The sequence below is a fragment of the Staurois parvus genome, unplaced genomic scaffold, assembly GCF_062004578.1.
Source record: "Staurois parvus isolate SC_StPar_1 unplaced genomic scaffold, SC_StPar_1.0 ptg000144l, whole genome shotgun sequence".
Taxonomy (NCBI): domain Eukaryota; kingdom Metazoa; phylum Chordata; class Amphibia; order Anura; family Ranidae; genus Staurois; species Staurois parvus.
The window spans coordinates 872073-891267 of record NW_028317940.1 but is presented as its reverse complement, the minus strand read 5'-3'; the positions used below and the strand labels follow the sequence as shown (position 1 = coordinate 891267).

Here is a 19195-nt window from a genome sequence, read left to right as displayed (position 1 = left end):
TTTGCACCTTCCTGACATTTGGGGGGATTTGTATTGTCCTGACATTTGGGGTGGATTTGTATTGTCCTGACATTTGGGGGGGATTTGTACCATCCTGACATTTGGGGGGATTTGTACTGTCCTGACATTTGGGGGGGATTTGTACCGTCCTGACATTTGGGGGGGATTTGTACCGTCCTGACATTTGGGGGATTTGTACCGTCCTGACATTTGGGGGGGGGGGTCTGGTCATCAGGTGGACTTCCATCGATCATAGCCAACTTCCGTCTTGTAGGGTGCTTTGTCTCATCTGGTTCAGATTGGGGGTTATCCTTCCTAATAGTTCCCAGTCCCTTTTGGGCCGACCACTGGCTGTTGTCCACCTCTTAGTTGGACCACTTTTGGACCTCCTGACTGTCCCTGAATTCCTGTGTCCCTCATTGGACAGGAAGGAATGTAATCTTTTTTTGGACTTACCATAACATCTGATTCTTGGAGTCCATTGAGGGACACAAGTCCCAAAACTTTGCAATTTGTTTTGCTTTTCCCCTTGGTACTGCTTATCTGCAAAACTAAGGCATGCTGGGTGGAGGAGGAGTTATATGAGGACTCCCTTTACAATTTTTTTTCTTGCAAGTGTCTCAACCTCCAGTAGGCGGCGGTATAACCTGACTGTTTTTGAGTACAAAAAGTATGGAATCCTCATTTTTTTTGCTGCCCTTCTGTTGGTTTAGGGTGAAGATCTGATGAACATGAAAGTTGAAGGTGAAGTAGAAGAGACGTATGTGAGGGATGATCAGCAATATACAGAGGAGGCTGGATTGAGGAGGACAGTCATAGAAGAGGACACTACTACAGAGATCAGCACAGGTGACCAGAATAAATTCTTCTCTTATCTCTGATCTGTTACCGCCCCCCCCCCCCCCCCCCCAGCCCCCATTGGTTCCTGCTCCTCTGACAAGGCGATGTAAATGTAGAAGTGGTCTGGGAGGAGGAGTAAAGGCTCTTTGAAGAGGGGAGGAGTTCCAGCTGGTTGGGACATCCACAGAGAACATCTGCTCCCCCCTATCTCCCTGATCCAGATGGAATCTTGATGGAAGTGAACTAACCCTCTCCTATCTATTGATGATGTTTTTCTATTTTTCCAGGACCCGCCATGGAGAAACCCTCAAAGGATCGTCTCACTTTATCTCCAGGTTGTAAAATGGAAGATGAGGACATCCCAGGAGATTGTGCCGGAGAAAAGACAATGAGCTCCACTATGGATGGAGGACTTCACAGTGTGGGGAGACCATGGGATCCCTCTGACTCTGAGCAACCTCGTACTGTGGGGGATGGGGCCGGGGTTCAGGGGGAGAAGACGTTTCCGTGTCCTGAATGTGCGGAAAGTTTTAGCTCTGGTTTAGGTCTTTTTATACATCAGGGATCTCACAGGGAGGGGGAACTTCATTCCTGTTCTGAGTGCGGGAAATGTTTTCTATATAAAGCCCAACTGGTCAGACATCAGAGATGCCACACGGGTGAGAAGCCCTATTCCTGCTCTGAGTGTGGGAAATGTTACGCAAAGAAATCAGAACTTGCTTTACATCAAAAATTTCATAACGGCGAGGAGCCGTATTCCTGCCCTGAGTGCGGGAAATGTTTTTCACATAAATCAGGACTGGTCGTGCATCAGAGATCTCACACGGGGGAGAAGCCGTATTCCTGTCCCGAGTGCGGGAAATGTTTCGTAAGGAAATCAGTACTTGTTGTACATCAGAGGTCTCACACAGGGGAGAAGCCGTATTCCTGTCCTGAGTGCGGGAAATGTTTTTCAAACAAATTAGGACTTGTTGTACATCAAAGAACTCACACGGGGGAGAAACCGTATTCCTGTTCCGAATGTGGAAAATGTTTCATAAGGAAATCGGTACTTGTTGTGCATCAGCGGTCTCACACAGGGGAGAAGCCGTTTTCCTGCCTTGAGTGCGGGAAATGTTTTTCACAAAAAAGCAATCTAAATGCACATCAGAGGTGTCACACAGGCGAGAGTCCTATTGCTGTCCCGAGTGTGGGAAATGTTATACACAGAAATTAGAACCTAATTGACATAAAAAAAAAATCTCAGACTTGGTAGAAGCCATATTCTTGTTCTGAGTGCGGGAAATGTTTCTTACAAACGTGCAGTCTGAAGCACATCAGGGATGTCACACAGGCCACAAACCATTCTGCTTGTTTGAGTGTGGAAAAAGTTTTTAATGGAACCCTGATGTGACTAAATATCAGATATGCCGTATGCAGAAACAGCCGTTTCCTTGTTCTGTGTGCGGGAAATGTTATCTACAGCAATCAGACACCAAAGAATATGTTTTCTTACACTGAGTGCGTTAAATGTTTCTCACAGATGTCTTGTCTTACCAGAAATCAGAGAACCCACACAGTCTTCGAGGAGTAATAGTTTCCAGAGTGTGGGAAATGTCATATTTTGCCGCACATCAGAAATCTCAGAGTGGGAAGAAGATGTGTTCTTACCCTGCATGCGGAAAATGTTTCTCGCAGAAGTCTTGTCTTACCAGACATTAGAGAATCCACACAACCCTCAGGGAGTATTTGTTTCTCAAGTGCGGGAAATGTCTTCTATATGAATCATATTTTGCTGTAAATCAGAAATCTCACATGGGGAAGAAGATGCTTTCTTACCCTAAGTGTGGGAAATGTTTCTCACAGAAGTCTTGTCTTACCAGACATCAGAGAACTAACACAACCCTTGAGGAGTATTAGTTTTTCAAGTGCGGGAAATGTCTTCTATATGAATCATATTTTGCCATACATCAGAAATCTCACATGGGGAGGAAGATGTTGAAGAAAATGTTTTCTTACCCTAAGTGCGGGAAATGTTTCTCGCAGAAGTCTTGTCTAACCAGAAATCAGAGAACCCACACAGCCTTCAAGAAGTGATAGTTTCCCGAGTGTGGGAAATCTTATATTTTGCCGTAAATCAGAAATCTCACACTGGGAAGAAGATGTGTTCTTACCCTAAGTGTGGGAAATGTTTCTCACAGAAGTCTTGTCTTACCACACATCAGAGAACCCACACAACCCTTGAGGTGTATTCATGTCCTGAGTGCAGAAAATGTCTTCTATAGTGATGATATGTTGCCATACATCAGAGAACCCACACAACCCTCGAGGTGTATTAGTGTCCCAAGTGCGGGAAATGTCTTCTAGATGGATCATATTTTGCCGTACATCAGAGATCTCACACTGGAAAGCCGTTTTCTTACCCTGAGTGCGGGAAATGTTTCTCGCAGAGGTCTTGTCTTACCAGACATCAGAGAGCCCACACCACCCTCATGGAGTATTAGTTTCCCGAGTGCGGGAAATGTCTTCTATAGAAATCATAGTTTTTGTACATCCAAGATCTTATTTTCTGTTATAAAACATGAAATAAAAAATTCCAGGGTGGTACAAAAACCCTCAATTTGGAAATCTGATTTCATTTTTTTTGGGAAATGAGGAAACATGAATGCATTGAGGTGGTTCAAACACCGAGCTCGGCAATGGTGCCTAAATACATTGTATGCAGGGCTGGTGCAAGGAATTTCCTCTACTCGGGCAAAAGTACGACCCCCTTCCTCGCCATCCTCCCGCCACCCCCTTCCTGACTCCTGCCCGGGTACAAGTACCCAAATGTAGTGTAGAGTCGGGCTGGGCACCAGGCGGAGAGTCAGTAGAGTCGGGCTGGGCACCAGGCGGAGAGTCAGTAGAGTCGGGCTGGGCACCAGGCGGGGAGTCAGTAGAGTCATGCTGTGCACCAGGCGGAGAGTCAGTAGAGTCGGGCTGGGCACCTGGCGGAGAGTCAGTAGAGTCATGCTGTGCACCAGGCGGAGAGTCAGAAGAGTCGGGCTGGGCACCTGGCGGAGAGTCAGTAGAGTCAGGCTGTGCACCAGGCATAGAGTCAGGCTGTGCACCAGGCGGGGAGTCAGTAGAGTCAGGCTGTGCACCAGGCGGGGAGTCAGTAGAGTCATGCTGTGCACCAGGCATAGAGTCAGGCTGTGCACCAGGCGGGGAGTCAGTAGAGTCATGCTGTGCACCAGGCATAGAGTCAGGCTGTGCACCAGGCGGGGAGTCAGTAGAGTCGGGCTGTGCACCAGGCGGAGAGTCAGAGTCGTAGAGTCGGGCTGTGCACCAGGCGGAGAGTCAGTAGAGTCGGGCTGGGCACCTGGCGGAGAGTCAGTAGAGTCAGGCTGTGCACCAGGCGGAGAGTCAGTAGAGTCAGGCTGTGCACCAGGCGGAGAGTCAGTAGAGTCGGGCTGGGCACCAGGCGGAGAGTCAGAAGAGTCGGGCTGTGCACCAGGCGGAGAGTCAGAGTCGTAGAGTCGGGCTGTGCACCAGGCGGAGAGTCAGTAGAGTCGGGCTGGGCACCTGGCGGAGAGTCAGTAGAGTCAGGCTGTGCACCAGGCGGAGAGTCAGTAGAGTCAGGCTGTGCACCAGGCGGAGAGTCAGTAGAGTCGGGCTGGGCACCAGGCGGAGAGTCAGTAGAGTCGGGCTGGGCACCTGGCGGAGAGTCAGTAGAGTCAGGCTGTGCACTAGGCGGAGAGTCAGTAGAATCGGGTTGTGCACCAGGCAGAGAGTCAGAGTCGTAGAGTCGGGCTGTGCACCAGGCGGAGAGTCAGTAGAGTCGGGCTGTGCACCAGGCGGAGAGTCAGTAGAGTCGGGCTGTGCACCAGGCGGAGAGTCAGTAGAGTCGGGCTGTGCACCAGGCAGAGAGTCAGTAGAGTCGGGCTGGGCACCAGGTGGAGAGTCAGAAGAGTCGGGCTGGGCACCAGGCGGAGAGTCAGAAGAGTCGGGCTGTGCACCAGGCGGAGAGTCAGAGTCGTAGAGTCGGGCTGTGCACCAGGCGGAGAGTCAGTAGAGTCGGGCTGTGCACCAGGCGGAGAGTCAGTAGAGTCGGGCTGTGCACCAGGCGGAGAGTCAGTAGAGTCGGGCTGTGCACCAGGCGGAGAGTCAGTAGAGTCGGGCTGTGCACCAGGCAGAGAGTCAGTAGAGTCGGGCTGGGCACCAGGTGGAGAGTCAGAAGAGTCGGGCTGGGCACCAGGCGGAGAGTCAGTAGAGTCAGGCTGTGCACCAGGCGGAGAGTCAGTAGAGACATGCTGTGCACCAGGTGGAGAGTCAGTAGAGTTGGGCTGTGCACCAGGTGGTGAGTCCATAGAGTCGGCTGTGCACCAGGTGGGGAGTCAGTAGAGTCGGGCTGTGCATCAGGTGGCTCTGATGTACAGGGGAGGATTCTGGGGACCCTGATGTAGGGGGGGCTCTGGAGAACCTCATATAAGGGGGTGGACTCTAGGAACCCCGTTGAAGGTGGTGGCTCTGAAGATATTGATGAATAGGGGTAGCTCCGAGGTTCCAAATGTAGGGGGGGCTCTGGAGACCCTGATATAAGGGAGTAGACTCTAGGAACCCTGATGTAAAGTGGGCAATTCTGGGGACCCTGATGTAGGGGGGCTCTGGAGAACCTGATATAAGGGGGTGGACTCTAGGAACCCCGATGGAAGGTGGTGGTTCTGAAGATATTGATGAAAAGGGTGTCGCTCCGGGGTTCCTGATGTAGGGGGGGCTCTGGAGACCCTGATGTAAGGGAGTAGACTCCAGGAACTCTGATGTAAAGTGGGCGATTCTGGGGACCCTGAAGTTGGAGGGGCTCTGGAGAACCTGATGTAAGGAGGTGGACTCTAGGAACCCTGATGGAAGGGGGTGGCCCTGAAGATACTGATCAATAAAGGTGGTAGCTCTGGGGTTCCTGATGTAGGGGGGGGGCTCTGGAGACCCTGATGTAAGGGGGTGGACTCTAGGAACCCCGATGGAAGGGGGTGGCCCTGAAGATATTGATGAAAAAAGGGTAGCTCTGCGGTTCCTGATGTGGGGGGGCTCTGGAGACCCTGATGTAAGGGGTTGGACTCTAGGAACCCTGGTGTAAAGTGAGCAATTTTGGGGACCCTGATGTAAGGGGGTAGAGTCTAGGAACCATTATGTAAGGGGGTGGAGTCTAGGAACCCTGATGTAAGGGGGTGGAGTCTAGGAACCCTGATGTAAGGGGGTGGAGTCTAGGAACCCTGATGTAAGGGGGTGGACTCTAGGAACCCTGATGTAAGGGGGTGGAGTCTAGGAACCCTGATGTAAAGTGAGCGATTTTGGGGACCCCGATGTAAGGGGGTGGACTCTAGGAACCCTGATGTAAGGGGGTGGACTCTAGGAACCATGATGTAAGGGGGTGGACTCTAGGAACCATGATGTAAGGGGGTGGACTTTAGGAACCATGATGTAAAGTGAGCGATTTTGGGGACCCTGATGTAAGGGGGTGGCTCTAAAGATATTGATGAAAAGGGGGTAGCTCTGGGATCCCTGATGTAGAGGGGGCTTTGGAGACCCTAATGTACAGATGGAGTCTTTGGAGAACCTGATGTAAAGGGGGGGTGGGGAGACTTTAACGTAGAAAGAGGGACTCTGATGGGGATTCATGATTTAAGGGGGAAACTGATGTGAACAATTGGAAGGTGTGCCAAAGGGGGTAAAGTTGGATGACAAACAGAGGGGAATGGATAATCATTGACTGCTTACTAGGGATGGACTTAGAGGTGTCACAAGTCTTGCAAAGCAGCATGGGAAGGTTTTTTTTTTATCACGGTAGAGGGTCCATTTTTGCCTATATGCCAAATTAATAATAAGAAGTCGGCCAAATCTGAAATTTCACCACAAAATCCACTGAATCAAAATACGTTTAAAACGCCCCTTGGTGGGAATGGAGGTGACCCCTCTATGAGGAGGACATACAGTCCATACACACTCAGCACAAGGCCGGGTTCACACTACCAGACGGTTCTCAGGGCTGCAGTTACTCTGAGCTCCACAAGAGGTGATCTCACTTCTACCCAGACAGGACGTCTCTATGGTAGACAGGATGTGATGTCTGCTACAGGCAGGAAGTGATGTCAGGTACAGACAGGATGTTTTATGTGGTATGACATACAGAGGAGACATTGCTGGACCTGACAAGAGAGGACGTAAGATCTTATTTTATCATATCTCCCATCACCGTCCATTAGGAACCACACTTCTCCATCCCGCTTTGCCCTTTAAATCCCCCTCTTTTCAGTCTGATGTACACACAGACCAATCAATATCCAATTTATCTGCCCAAATGTTTCTATCGCTCTCGGTATTTCATCAGATTTTAGTAAAAATACTGGAATAAAAGAAAAGTTTGACCAAACGTCAAACCCAAATAAAAGTTTTCTCTGTAAAGGTCAATTCTTCCCTCTCTGAACGGAGCTCTGATGATGGCTGAAGACTTCTTCAGGAACTGACACGACCGGGGAGTGCCGATCTCCTGGTCCTCCACAGAGCTCTGTGGTTCCTCCTCTTGATCTCCACATCACTACTGGTCATGGTACTGGACACGGTACAGGGACAGAGTAGTGGTGTTGAGGTCATCAGGCTTAAAAGTCACAAAATGATGAAGGGAAGGGGACCAGGACATCATCCCTCCGAGAGGAGTTGGTTTCTGAAGAAGACTTTATCCACTCTTCATCAGAGTGGAGACCAGTAAAGCAGAAAGACAGAGAAGACTGGCCTCCAGAATACTTTGTCAACCCCCAGCTTTCAAAACAGGCAAAAATTATTTCCAATCGTCTTCTGTTATTGACTTCGACTGAATTTTTCTTTGAAGTTCACGTCCTAATATTGTGAAACCATCACAGTCCGGATAATTCTCCGCTATCCATCTACAGAGAGACCCACCTAGATCACATGAATAAAGATGGAGGAGGATGAAAGTGACATGACTGAGAGGATACTAAACCTCACCCTGGAGATCATCTACCTGCTGAGTGGAGAGGTGAGGATTCTGGGAGGTCACATGACGTCACTCTTATCGCTATTAATAAACACAGACCTGACCGGAGAGGTGAGGAGGATTGTGGGAGGTCACATGACGTCACTCTTATCGCTATTAATAAACACAGACCTGACCGGAGAGGTGAGGAGGATTCTGGGAGGTCACATGACATCACTCTCATCACTATTAATAAAACACAGACCTGACCGGAGAGGTGAGGAGGATTCTGGGAGGTCACATGACATCACTCTCATCTCTATTAATAAAACACAGACCTGACCGGAGAGGTGAGGAGGATTCTGGGAGGTCACATGACATCACTCATCTCTATTAATAAAACACAGACCTGACCGGAGAGGTGAGGATTCTGGGAGGTCACATGACATAACTCTCATCTCTATTTATAAAACACGGACCTGACCGGAGAGGTGAGGAGGATTCTGGGAGGTCACATGACATCACTCATCTCTATTCATAAAACACAGACCTGACTGGAGAGGTGAGGAGGATTCTGGGAGTCTAACATGATATTCCTATTGGTTCCTCAATACAGAGATTTTCTCTTCTGAAGTCAGGTGACCATATGATCATCACACATGACTCCTTAAACCCCGAAAGACACAACATGCAGAAGATTCTAGAAGTCACCAAGAAGATGATGGAGCTGCTGACAGGAGAGGTGAGCGGTGCCGGGAATTCTGGGACATTCTCCAGTAACAGACAAGGGATGTGTCTGGATGGTGACTGTATCATTGTGTGTGTCAGGTTCCTATAAGGTGTCAGGGTGTCACTGTCTATTTCTCCATGGAGGAGTGGGAGTATTTAGAAGGACACAAGGACCTCTACAAGGACGTCATGATGGACAATCAGCCGCCCCTCACATCACCGGGTAAGAGGAGACTTTATTGGAAAGGAGAGAGCAGTACGGAGGATCCACCTAGATCCCCCATCATCTGATAAACACATAGAAACAATGGATTCAGTCAGTGCGTGTGTTTCCTACAGATGGATCCAGTCATGGGAACCCACCAGAGAGATGTCCCCGTCCTCTGTATTCCCGGGATTCCACACAGGAAGGTCACACCATCCCTCACCATCATCAGGTAGGTGATTACAAATTATTGGTAGTTATGATTTATACACAGTATGTTTGTTACAATGAATTCCTTACTATATATTCAGAGTGGAAACCACAGAGATTACAATAGTGTTGCTAAAGAGGAGGATCAGGAGTATGGTGTGATGAAGGAGTTTTCTGAAGAACACAATGATGGTATGATGGAGCCAGCTAACAGGAACCCACCAGAGAGATGTCCCTGTCCGCTGTATTCCTGGGATTCCACACAGGAAGGTGACACCATCCCTCACCATCATCAGGTAGATGGATCCAGTCATGGGAACCCACCAGAGAGATGTCCCCGTCCTCTGTATTCCTGGGATTCCACACAGGAAGGTCACACCATCCCTCACCATCATCAGGTAGGTGAGGAACAATCACTGGTGGGTATAATGTGTACATGGCATGTTTGTTACAATAAATGTTTTAATTTACATTCAGAGTGGAATCCTCAGGGCTGATAATATTGATGTTAAAGAAGAGATAACAGAGGAGGATGAGGAGTATGGAGTGATGGAGGAGTTTTCAGAAGGACACAAGGATATGATGGAGACACCTAATACCAGGAACCCACCAGAGAGATGTCCCCGTCCTCTGTATTCCTGGGATTCCACACAGGAAGGTCACACCATCCTTCACCATCATCAGGTAGATGGATCCAGTCATGGGAACCCACCAGAGAGATGTCCCCGTCCTCTGTATTCCTGGGATTCCACACAGGAAGGTCAGATCATCCCTCACCATCATCAGGTAGATGAGGAACAATCACTGATAGTATCATTAGGATCTGTACATTATCTGCATTGTTACCACTGATGTCATTTTTATTATATATTCAGAGTGGAAACCCGACTCTTCCTACAGTTGATATTAAAGAAGAGATAAATGATGAGGATGATGAGGATGGGGTGCTGGAGGAGTCAGAGTTTCTCAAGTACCTGTTTGAAACCAACATGGTGGAGTCATCCAGCTACAGGAACCCCCCAGAGAGATGTCCCCGTCCTCTGTATTCCCGGGATTCCACACCGGAGGATCACAACTATGCAAGGCTTTATCAGGTAGATGGTGAATGATGTTTTGTAGTTATGGACAGGGGCGGACTGACCATTTGGAAACTTGGGCACTGCCCGAGGGCCCGGGGTCAGTAGGGGACCCTATGAGATGCCCCTGGTACCTTTTTCATAGGCTTTTTTGAGTTTGGGCAAGGACACAGGGGCCCCATGATCCCCTATTGCCCAGGGGCTCCATGAATTGTCAGTCCGCCCCTGCATGGGCATGTTTGCTATGATGAATGTTGTAGAAGAATTCAGACTGTGCTTGAAAATATCATCTGAGTCTAATGAACCTATTTACTGTATGTGGCACAAAGAGGAAAATGTTAAATAGTTAACCCTAAGGATATACAGTATATATTTTTACCATTTTGATCATTTATGCAAAGAAGCTAACACATGCCACGCCCCCTAAAAATACCAGCCACACCCACTTATCCAACACTCCAGACCTCCAAAACCATACATTTCCAGAATAAAGTCTCATTATTCAACCATGACCAGCTCAACTGGAGCAACATAACCCAGAGTCTCTCGTACTAGTCCTCACATGACATTCTATACCTTTCACACATCCACATATTCTTCTCTATGGACTCCCAACAAGGTTGGAGAAGCTGAGGGCAACAAGACCATGGCCACCACGTCTGTAGCCCTGACTGTTGGGTTCAGAATTCCCCAACAATGTTTTATTATATATTCAGAGTGGAAACCTCAGGAATTAAAATATTATTCTTAAAGAAGAGGAGGATGAGGAGTATGGAGTGATGAAGGAGCTTTCTAAAGCACACAAGGATCTCTATGAGGACATTTTGATGGAGCTACCTAAAAATAAAAACCCACCAGAAAGATGTCCCCATCCTCCGTATTCCCAGAGTTGAGGGTCTGGAACACGTCATCAATACATGTTTTACAGATATTTTTCTTTTATTATCTATGGAAAGACACAGATGGCAATACTGCACCCTACAAGAGGTTTGGACAGCACTTGATGGGGTGTTCCTTTACTCAGGTTTCAATCTAGTTCTTCAGAACAGATGGTCTTTTTTTTGTCAGACGGTCTCATTTTTAGTTGGTTTGAATTCCATTGGACGTCACCTGGGTGTTGCAAGACCTTCACCTTTGGGACAGTTTGGGAAATCTCACTCTGACAGGTGTAGTTTGGTCTCTATATTCCTGCTGAAGGAACCCCTTGTTGAGAGCTGAGTATGTCTGGAGGCATTCTTGGGACCTGATTACCTGGAGAAAGGACCTCCTTCTGTGGCTGATCCACAGTCTCTTGAGGAAGAGTCTTCATATCCTTTCTTCTGTTATACCCCTAATCCGGCCAGTGTTCTTAGCAGTGTAGTCTAGGTCCCTGTCCCTCGCTTCATGACTATGGTTTGGACTCCATTGGACGTCACCTGGGTGTTGCAAGACCTTCACTTTTGGGACGGTTTGGGAAATCTCACTCTGACAGGTGTAGTTTGGTCTCTAGGTTCCTGCTGAAGGAACCCCTTGTTGAGAGCTGAGTATGACTGGAGGCAGGTTTAGGACCTGATCACCTGGACATGTTTTACAGATGTTTTTCTTTTTTTTATCTATGGAAAGACACAGATGGCAATACTGCACCCTACAAGAGTTTTGGACAACACTTGATGGGGTGTTCCTTTACTCAGGTTTCAATCTAGTTCTTCAGAACAGGTGGTCTTTTTTTTTTGTCAGACGGTCTCATTTTTAGTTGGTTTGGACTCCATTGGACGTCACCTGGGTGTTGCAAGACCTTCACCTTTGGAACAGTTTGGGAAATCTCACTCTGACAGGTGTAGTTTGGTCTCTGTGTTCCTGCTGAAGGAACCCCTTGTTGAGAGCTGAGTATGTCTGGAGGCATTCTTGGGACCTGATCACCTGGAGAAAGGACCTCCTTCTGTGGCTGATCCACAGTCTCTTGAGAAAGAGTCTTCATATCCTTTCTTCCGTTATACCCCTAATCAGGCCAATGTTCTTAGCAGTGTAGTCTAGGTCCCTGTCCCTCGCTTCATGACTATGAATGCTGCACTGGACCGGGAGGGGTCAGAATATTCTTAGAATCTTCATATGTCACCCCCTCAGAATCAGCTACAGGTGTTCAGTGGATGGTTTGTCCATCCTCTTGTTCTTCTGCTGTTCCTTCACACCAGTTTAAGGTTACCCCTTTCATCTCTGCCTACCTTTTTTTAGGGGTACTTCTTGTACATGCTACCCCCCTTTTTCAGTTAGCCTGACTTTAGGGTGCCCTTGAGTTCTCATCCAATCTCAGCGGTCACTTTGAGTTCTCTTCCAGTCTCGTGCCACTTTGAATTCTCTTCCAGTCTCAGGGGTCACTTTGAGTTCTCTTTTAGTCTCAGGGGTCACTTTGAGTTCTCTTTCAGTCACAGAGGTTACTTTGAGATCTCTTCCAGGTCGCAGGGGTCACTTTGCGTTCTCTTCCAGTCTTATGGGTCACTTTGAGTTCTCTTCCAATCTCAGGGGTCACTTTGAGTTCACTTCCAGTCTCGGGGGTCACTTTGAGTACTCTTCCAGTCTCGGGTCACTTTGAATTCTCTAAAGATCCATTATCTCCTGCGCTCAAAGACTCAGATCAAACAGGTGTTAGTGACAAGCAGTGTGTTGTGTGTTCATCCGCTGGTGATCAGAGGTTGTGCAGCTCTATCATAAAGCTGGGGAAGCTTAATAAAACTGTAGAAGAAGATGAAAGAAAGAGCGCACAAACCTTGTGCATTACCTCAATAGATAGTGACTAATTTTATTAATAGGAAATATACTCACAAAGTGATGGTATAACAGGCATAAGCAACCATAATCCAAACAGGGTTACAGGTAAATCGAAAAGGGGGGGGGGGGATGAAGCTAACGCGTTTCGAAGGGTGCTCCCTTCTTCATCAGAGCTGATAAAAAAAACAAATGCATATACAAATTCCCCTCAAACTATTTACATGAATCATGATGGTATAACAGGTGGTGATACTGTTAGATGAGCATAGCAATACACATGAAAATACTCATGGTAATACATATAGTAATAATAATAATAATGTCAATCTCATACAGAAAAGGTGTATATATAGAAAACGTCCAAAAAAAAAAAAAAAAAAGGAAAAATATTTTTTTATATATAGAGAGAATCCATAGAATAAACATGTATACATATATATGTAAATGCAAAAGCACAATTGTTATTTAAAATGTAAAAACAGGATGCGTTCATTTTATTATGTGTAGTATAAAATAGTGTATGTTATTAGAAAAGATACCTGGGTTGAGCAGATAGAGACTTCAGTGTGGCAGAGTTCCCATGGCAAGGAGATATTCAGCCACTGAGTGTCAGTATTACAGCAGTTCAGCCTGTTTTGTGTGGCTGGCGATGAAAGCAATGGCTTAAATACTGTAAACCGCCTGCAGGTGGCAGTGGAACGCACGCTGGCTGATAAGCACTACTGCGCATGTGCTGTGCGTTCCAGGGGCCATATTAAAGAGGATCGTGAAGCAGGAAGTCTCTGACACAACATCCCGTACAGCAAAGAGAGATCAAAGGGCTGAAAAATGACCAAGAACCCACTGGACCTTAGGAGATTTATATTTAGTTAATAAAGGACCATAAACAGTACATAAATAAATACTTGAAAGGCGGAAGGTGCAGACAGTTCCCAAATCCGCCTTAGGTATAGGAACAGCGCCATCTAGTGACAGCTTTATCAATTGCAGGCTAAATTATTAAAAGGCAGAGTGAGTTGCTATCTTCTGCTTAGTGTCAATTGATGATAAGGGATAAATTCAAATCAGTGAAGATCAGGGAATCATTTCTAATTACGGTGTAGATAAATACTTTTTGAATAGTTTTTAGGGAATTGCTACCCGCACATTCCTAACGATCGGCATATTCTCAAGAGCAATAATAGGATAATTTACAATATATGATGAAAAATATATATAATAAACACTAAAGGGAAAATACCTGTATCTTTAAAACACACAAGATAAACCACCCATTGTATAGTATAAGAAGATAAATGTGAGAATAAATATATATATATATTAAAAAAAAAAAAAAGGGAACAAAAGGTTTGTATGCAAAGGAAATGGGGGAGGATAACTTTGCACAGATCAAGAGACAGCACGTACTTAGAGCAGACATGGATGTATGTGTATATATTTTAAAATTTGTTAATAAGAATTATTAAAAATTATTAACCAATCCCTTAATGCAAATTATTTTTGAGACATTATATTATATTTATTATATTTTAAGACATTGATCCCACTGAAATTACCTTGATGGACTTTTTTAAAATGTCGAGGTATTGAATATTTGTCTTTACCATTCTTAATGCTACTCTTGTGTTCACTAAAACGCACTCTTAGTGGGCGAGATGTACGTCCCACATAGAGTAAGCCACACGGGCACAATAGTCCATAAATGACGAAAGATGATATTCAATACCTCGACATTTTAAAAAATGTATCTTTTCTAATAACATACACTATTTTATACTACACATAATAAAATGAACACATCCTGTTTTTAAATTTAAATAGCAATTGTGCTTTTTTCATTTACATATATATGTATACATGTTTATTCTATGGATTCTCTCTATATATAAAAAAAAATATTTTTCCTTTTTTTTTTTTTTTTTGTACGTTTTCTATATATACACCTTTTCTGTATGAGAGTGACATTGACATTATTATTATTACTACTATACGTATTACCATGAGTATTTTCATGCTCATCTAACAGTATCACTACCTGTTATACCATCATGATTCATGTAAATAATTTGAGGGGAATTTGTATTTGTATATGCATTTGTTTTTTTTTATCAGCTCTGATGAAGAAGGGAGCACCCTTCGAAACGCAGTAGCCTTCATCCCCCCCCCCCCTTTTCGATTTACCTGTAACCCTGTTTGGATTATGGTTACTTATGCCTGTTATACCATCACTTTGTGAGTATATTTCCTATTAATAAAATTAGTCACTATTTATTGAGGTAATGCACAAGGTTTGTGCGCTCTTTCTTTCATCTTCCTCTACACTTTGAATTCTTTTCCAGGCTCAGGGGTCACTTTGAGTTCTCTTCCAGTCTCAGAGGTCACTTTGAGTTCTCTTCTTCCAGGTCTCAGGGGTCACTTTGAGTTCTCTTCCAGTCTCAGGGGTCACTTTGAGCTCTCTTTCAGTCCCAGGGGTCACTTTGAGTTCTCTTCCAGTCTCAGGGGTCACTTTGAGTACTCTTCCAGTCTCATGGGTCACTTTGAGCTCTCTTCCAGGTCTCAGGGGTCACTTTGAGCTCTCTTCCAGGTCTCAGGGGTCACTTTGAGTTCTCTTCCAGGTCTCAGGGGTCACTTTGAGTTCTCTTCCAGGTCTCAGGGGTCACTTTGAGTTCTCTTCCAGTCTCAGGGATCACTTTGAGTTCTCTTTCAGTCTCAGGGGTCAGAATAGAATAGAAAGAAAGAGAGGAGAAGAGAGGGAGAGGGGATATAGCCATCTTCCGAAATTCAAATTTCGAATCAATTTGAAAAGAAGGAATATATGAAATAAATTCAGAAAATAAATCATTCTAACATAACAAATATATCAAATCGAAATGATTAACTCAACAAACTAATCTGAAACAAAATGAAACAAATCTCTAATGAAAACCTTTTTTTTTTGTTCCTACCGTTCTGTTGGTTTAGGGTGAAGATCTGATGAACATGAAAGTTGAGGGTGAAGTAGAAGAGACGTATGTGAGGGATTATCAGCAATATACGGAGGAGGCTGGAATGAGGAGGACATTCATAGAGGAGGACACTCCTACAGAGATCAGCACAGGTGAGGGTCTGCAAGTCTGAACTTAGACCTTGTCTATCAGAGGTCACCTGACCCAGTGCCTAGGTTTGTGCTTGTGTAAAGAGCATGCCATCCCCCATTGGTTCCTGCTTCTCTAACAAGGTGGTGTAAATGTAGAAGTGATCTGGGAGGACCAAAGACCCTTTGACTGAAGAGGGGAGGAGTCCCAGCTGGTTGGGACATCCACAGAGAACATCTGCTCCCTCCTATCTCCCTGATACAGATGGAATCTTGATGGAAGTGAACTAACCCTCTCCTATCTATTGATGATGTTTTTCTATTTTTCCAGGACCCGCCATGGAGAAACCCTCCGACTCTGAAGAACCTCGTACTGTGGGGGATGGGGCCGGGATTCAGGGGGAGAAGACATTTCCCTGTCCTGAATGTGGGAAAAGCTTTTGCTCTGGTTTGGGTCTTTTTCTACATAGGGGATCTCACAGGGAAGGGGTACTTCATTCCTGTTCTGAGTGCGGTAAATGTTTTCTATATAAAGCACAACTGGTCACACATCACAGATCTCATACTGGTGAAAAACCGTATTCCTGCCCTGAGTGCGGGAAACGTTTTGCTCAGAAATGTCAACTTGCCGTACATCAAAGATTTCATAATGGTGAGGAGCCTTACGCCTGCCCTGAGTGCGGGAAATGTTATTTAAGCAAATTAGGACTTGTTCTACATCAAAGACATCACACGGGGGAGAAGCCGTATTCCTGTTCTGAGTGTGGAAAATGTTTCATAAGCAAATCAGCCCTTGTTGTACATCAAAGACATCACACGGGGGAGAAGCCGTATTCCTGTCCTGATTGTGGAAAATGTTTCATAAGGAAATCAGCCCTTGTTATACATCAAAAGTCTCACAAGGGGAAGAAGCTGTTTTCCTGCCTTGAGTGTGGGAAATGTGTTTCAAGTAAGCTTGCACTTTGTAATCATCAGAGAATACACACAGGAGAGAGGCCGTATGCCTGCCCTGAGTGCGGAAAATGTTATAGACAGAAAACAGAACTTGATAGACATCAAAAATCTCACACAGAGAAGCCATATTCCTGCTCTGAGTGCGGGAAATGTTTTACACACAAGTCAGAGCTTCTTATACATCAGAGATCTCACACAGGGGAGAAGCCGTATTCCTGTTCTGAGTGTGGGAAATGTTTCTCACAAAAGGGCAGCCTTAACATACATCAGAGGTCTCACACAGGCGAGAAGCCATACTGCTGTCCTGAGTGTGGAAAAAGTTTTTCATGGAGGTCCGATGTTACTAGACATCGTGTTAAATGCCGTATGCAAAAACAGCTGTTTTCCTGCTCTGAGTGCGGGAAATGTTATCTACGGAAATCAGAGTTTGTTAAACATCAAAGATCTCACACAAGGAAGAAGCCTCACTCCTAAACTGAGTGGGGGAAATGTTATTCACAGAAGTCTTACCAAACATCAGAGAACCCACACAACCCTCGAGGTGTATTAGTGTCCTGAGTGCGGGAAATGTCTTCTATATGGATGATATGTTGCCGTACATCAGAGATCTTACACTGGGAAGAAGCACACCTTGGTACACACCTCAGAAAACACGTGGCTGAGCGCTCCTCTGATCTTTATCATGGAAGAAACACTTTATAAGGAGATCAGAGATCACTAAAGACTTCAACGTTGTGTCTGGCTTCCTCTGCTAGGAGAGAGAAGGAGGGGGGGGGGTCACTGCTGGTTGGGTCCCTCTAGCAGCGTAGTCTGATCTCCCCTGACCTTCAGCAGAAGCTTCCATGGAGGACATCATGGTGAGAGAGAAGTGGGGGGGTGTGTCACTGCTGGTTGGGTCCCTCTAGCAGTGTAGTCTGATCTCCCCTGACCTTCAGCAGAAGCTTCCATGGAGGACATCATGGTGAGAGAGGAACTAGATATTGCTTGTGGACAAAGAGAAGGGGAGATCAGACTACATGACAAGCCTGATATGAAACAAACGAGGATGATATATTTCCATGCTTAAACTCATGATGTTCGTTATAAATTGATGGATAAAAGTCTTCCTTTGGTTAATGTGAATTGTGTGTAGGTTTGTTTTTTAAATGGAAAAGTTTCATAAAGTTGATTCCTTCAGATTTGTGTGATGAAATGTTCTCCTTTATTCCTTTCTCTAACACTACAAGTACAGCCCATCCTGTAGGTTTTAGTCTCCATCTTGTGTCTTAGTCATTTGGTGTTCCCAGCTTGTCCTTGTTGGAACAGCCGACTCTCCGCCCCTCTCGTAGATCTAGACACCCTAAGCTGATTTCATTTTTTGCCACATTTTTTTGAAAATGAAGCAACGTGATGGTATCGATAGGAACTGACTGTGTACACTTTACAAGAATATTAACATGTTCAGCCCCAGTCACTGCATATGTACGTTTGCAGGGTGGCACGGGCAGGCAAAATCACGTTTTAAAAAGTGGTTTTGCAAAACATGTAGGGGGTGCACTCGCCCTACCTGTCCCGCGGGTGTCAGCAGCGGGTCTCTGCTGCCGGGTCACGGCCGGTCATTACCGGCTGTTTCCCCGCGATTCGCGGTGATCGCTGACAGCAGGACTGCATTGTTTATACACAGCCCTGCTCTGTGTCAGTTCCCTGACAGCTCGTGACAAGCTGAAGAGGGAGAGAAGAGTTTCTCTCTCTAGATCAGCCTGCCCCAGTCCAGCACACACCCCCCGCCCCCTAGTAAAACACTCCCCTCACACAGTTAACACTAAAAATGTTAACCCCTTCCTCCCCAGTGCCATTAGTACAGTGTCAGTGGGTTTTTTTTTCACTGATCACTGTATTGGTGTCACTGGAGATGTCAGTGACCCCAAGTCAGTTCCCCCCCAGTGTCAAAATGTCCGCCGCAGTCCTGCCATAAGTCGCTGATCGCCACCATAAGTTGCTGATCGCCGCCATTATTAGTAAAAAAAAAAATTAAAAATCCCAGTATCTTTCCCGCCATCTGGAAATGCTATAACTTTCATGTAAACCAATTAATTTACACATATTGGGATTTTTTTTTTAGCAGACATGTCTCAGAATGCATTTTGGATGAAATTTGTGACAAAATTTGATTTTTTAATTTTTTTTTACTGGACATGTTTTATAGCAAAAAGTCCAAAATATTGTTTTTATTTTCTCAAAATTGTCAGCCTTTTTTTTTATAGCGCAAAAAATTAAAACCGCACAGGCGATCAAATACCACCGAAAGAAAGCTCAATTTGTGGGGAAAAAAAGGATGTAAATTTAATTTGGGTGCAGTGTTGCATGACCGCGCAATTGGCAGTTAAAGTAACGCAGCGCGTAACACAAACCTCTTCTGTAACCGCTTCCTTACC

At 45.6% G+C, this 19195-nt stretch overlaps 3 protein-coding genes across 4 annotated transcripts in view; all 3 read left to right on the top strand.

The window, feature by feature from the left end:
* LOC149465017 (uncharacterized) overlaps positions 1–19195 on the top strand; it is a 65875-nt gene that overhangs the window by 32565 nt on the left and 14115 nt on the right. The gene's annotated exons all lie outside the window — the stretch shown is intronic.
* On the top strand, positions 1128–17959 carry LOC149465018 (uncharacterized). Its single transcript, XM_089673777.1, has 10 exons — positions 1128–2051; positions 2363–2467; positions 2866–3065; positions 3159–3296; positions 8863–8955; positions 9035–9331; positions 9411–9719; positions 9809–10027; positions 15716–15851; positions 16159–17959. Exons 1-10 carry the CDS (start codon positions 1136–1138, stop codon positions 17253–17255), a joined length of 3510 nt encoding a protein of 1169 aa, XP_089529903.1. The 5' UTR covers positions 1128–1135; the 3' UTR covers positions 17256–17959.
* Positions 6942–8777, top strand: LOC149465019 (gastrula zinc finger protein XlCGF53.1-like). 2 transcript variants are annotated; one of them, XM_089673757.1, is made up of 3 exons: positions 6942–7019; positions 7746–7852; positions 8406–8776. In XM_089673757.1, the coding sequence occupies exons 2-3, from the start codon at positions 7775–7777 to the stop codon at positions 8625–8627; spliced, it is 300 nt and encodes a 99-aa protein (XP_089529883.1). In that variant the 5' UTR covers positions 6942–7019; positions 7746–7774; the 3' UTR covers positions 8628–8776. The 2 variants fall into 2 exon arrangements, with proteins under 2 accessions (XP_089529883.1, XP_089529884.1); XM_089673758.1 differs by lacking the exon at positions 6942–7019 and having other exon boundaries at positions 7585–7852; positions 8406–8777.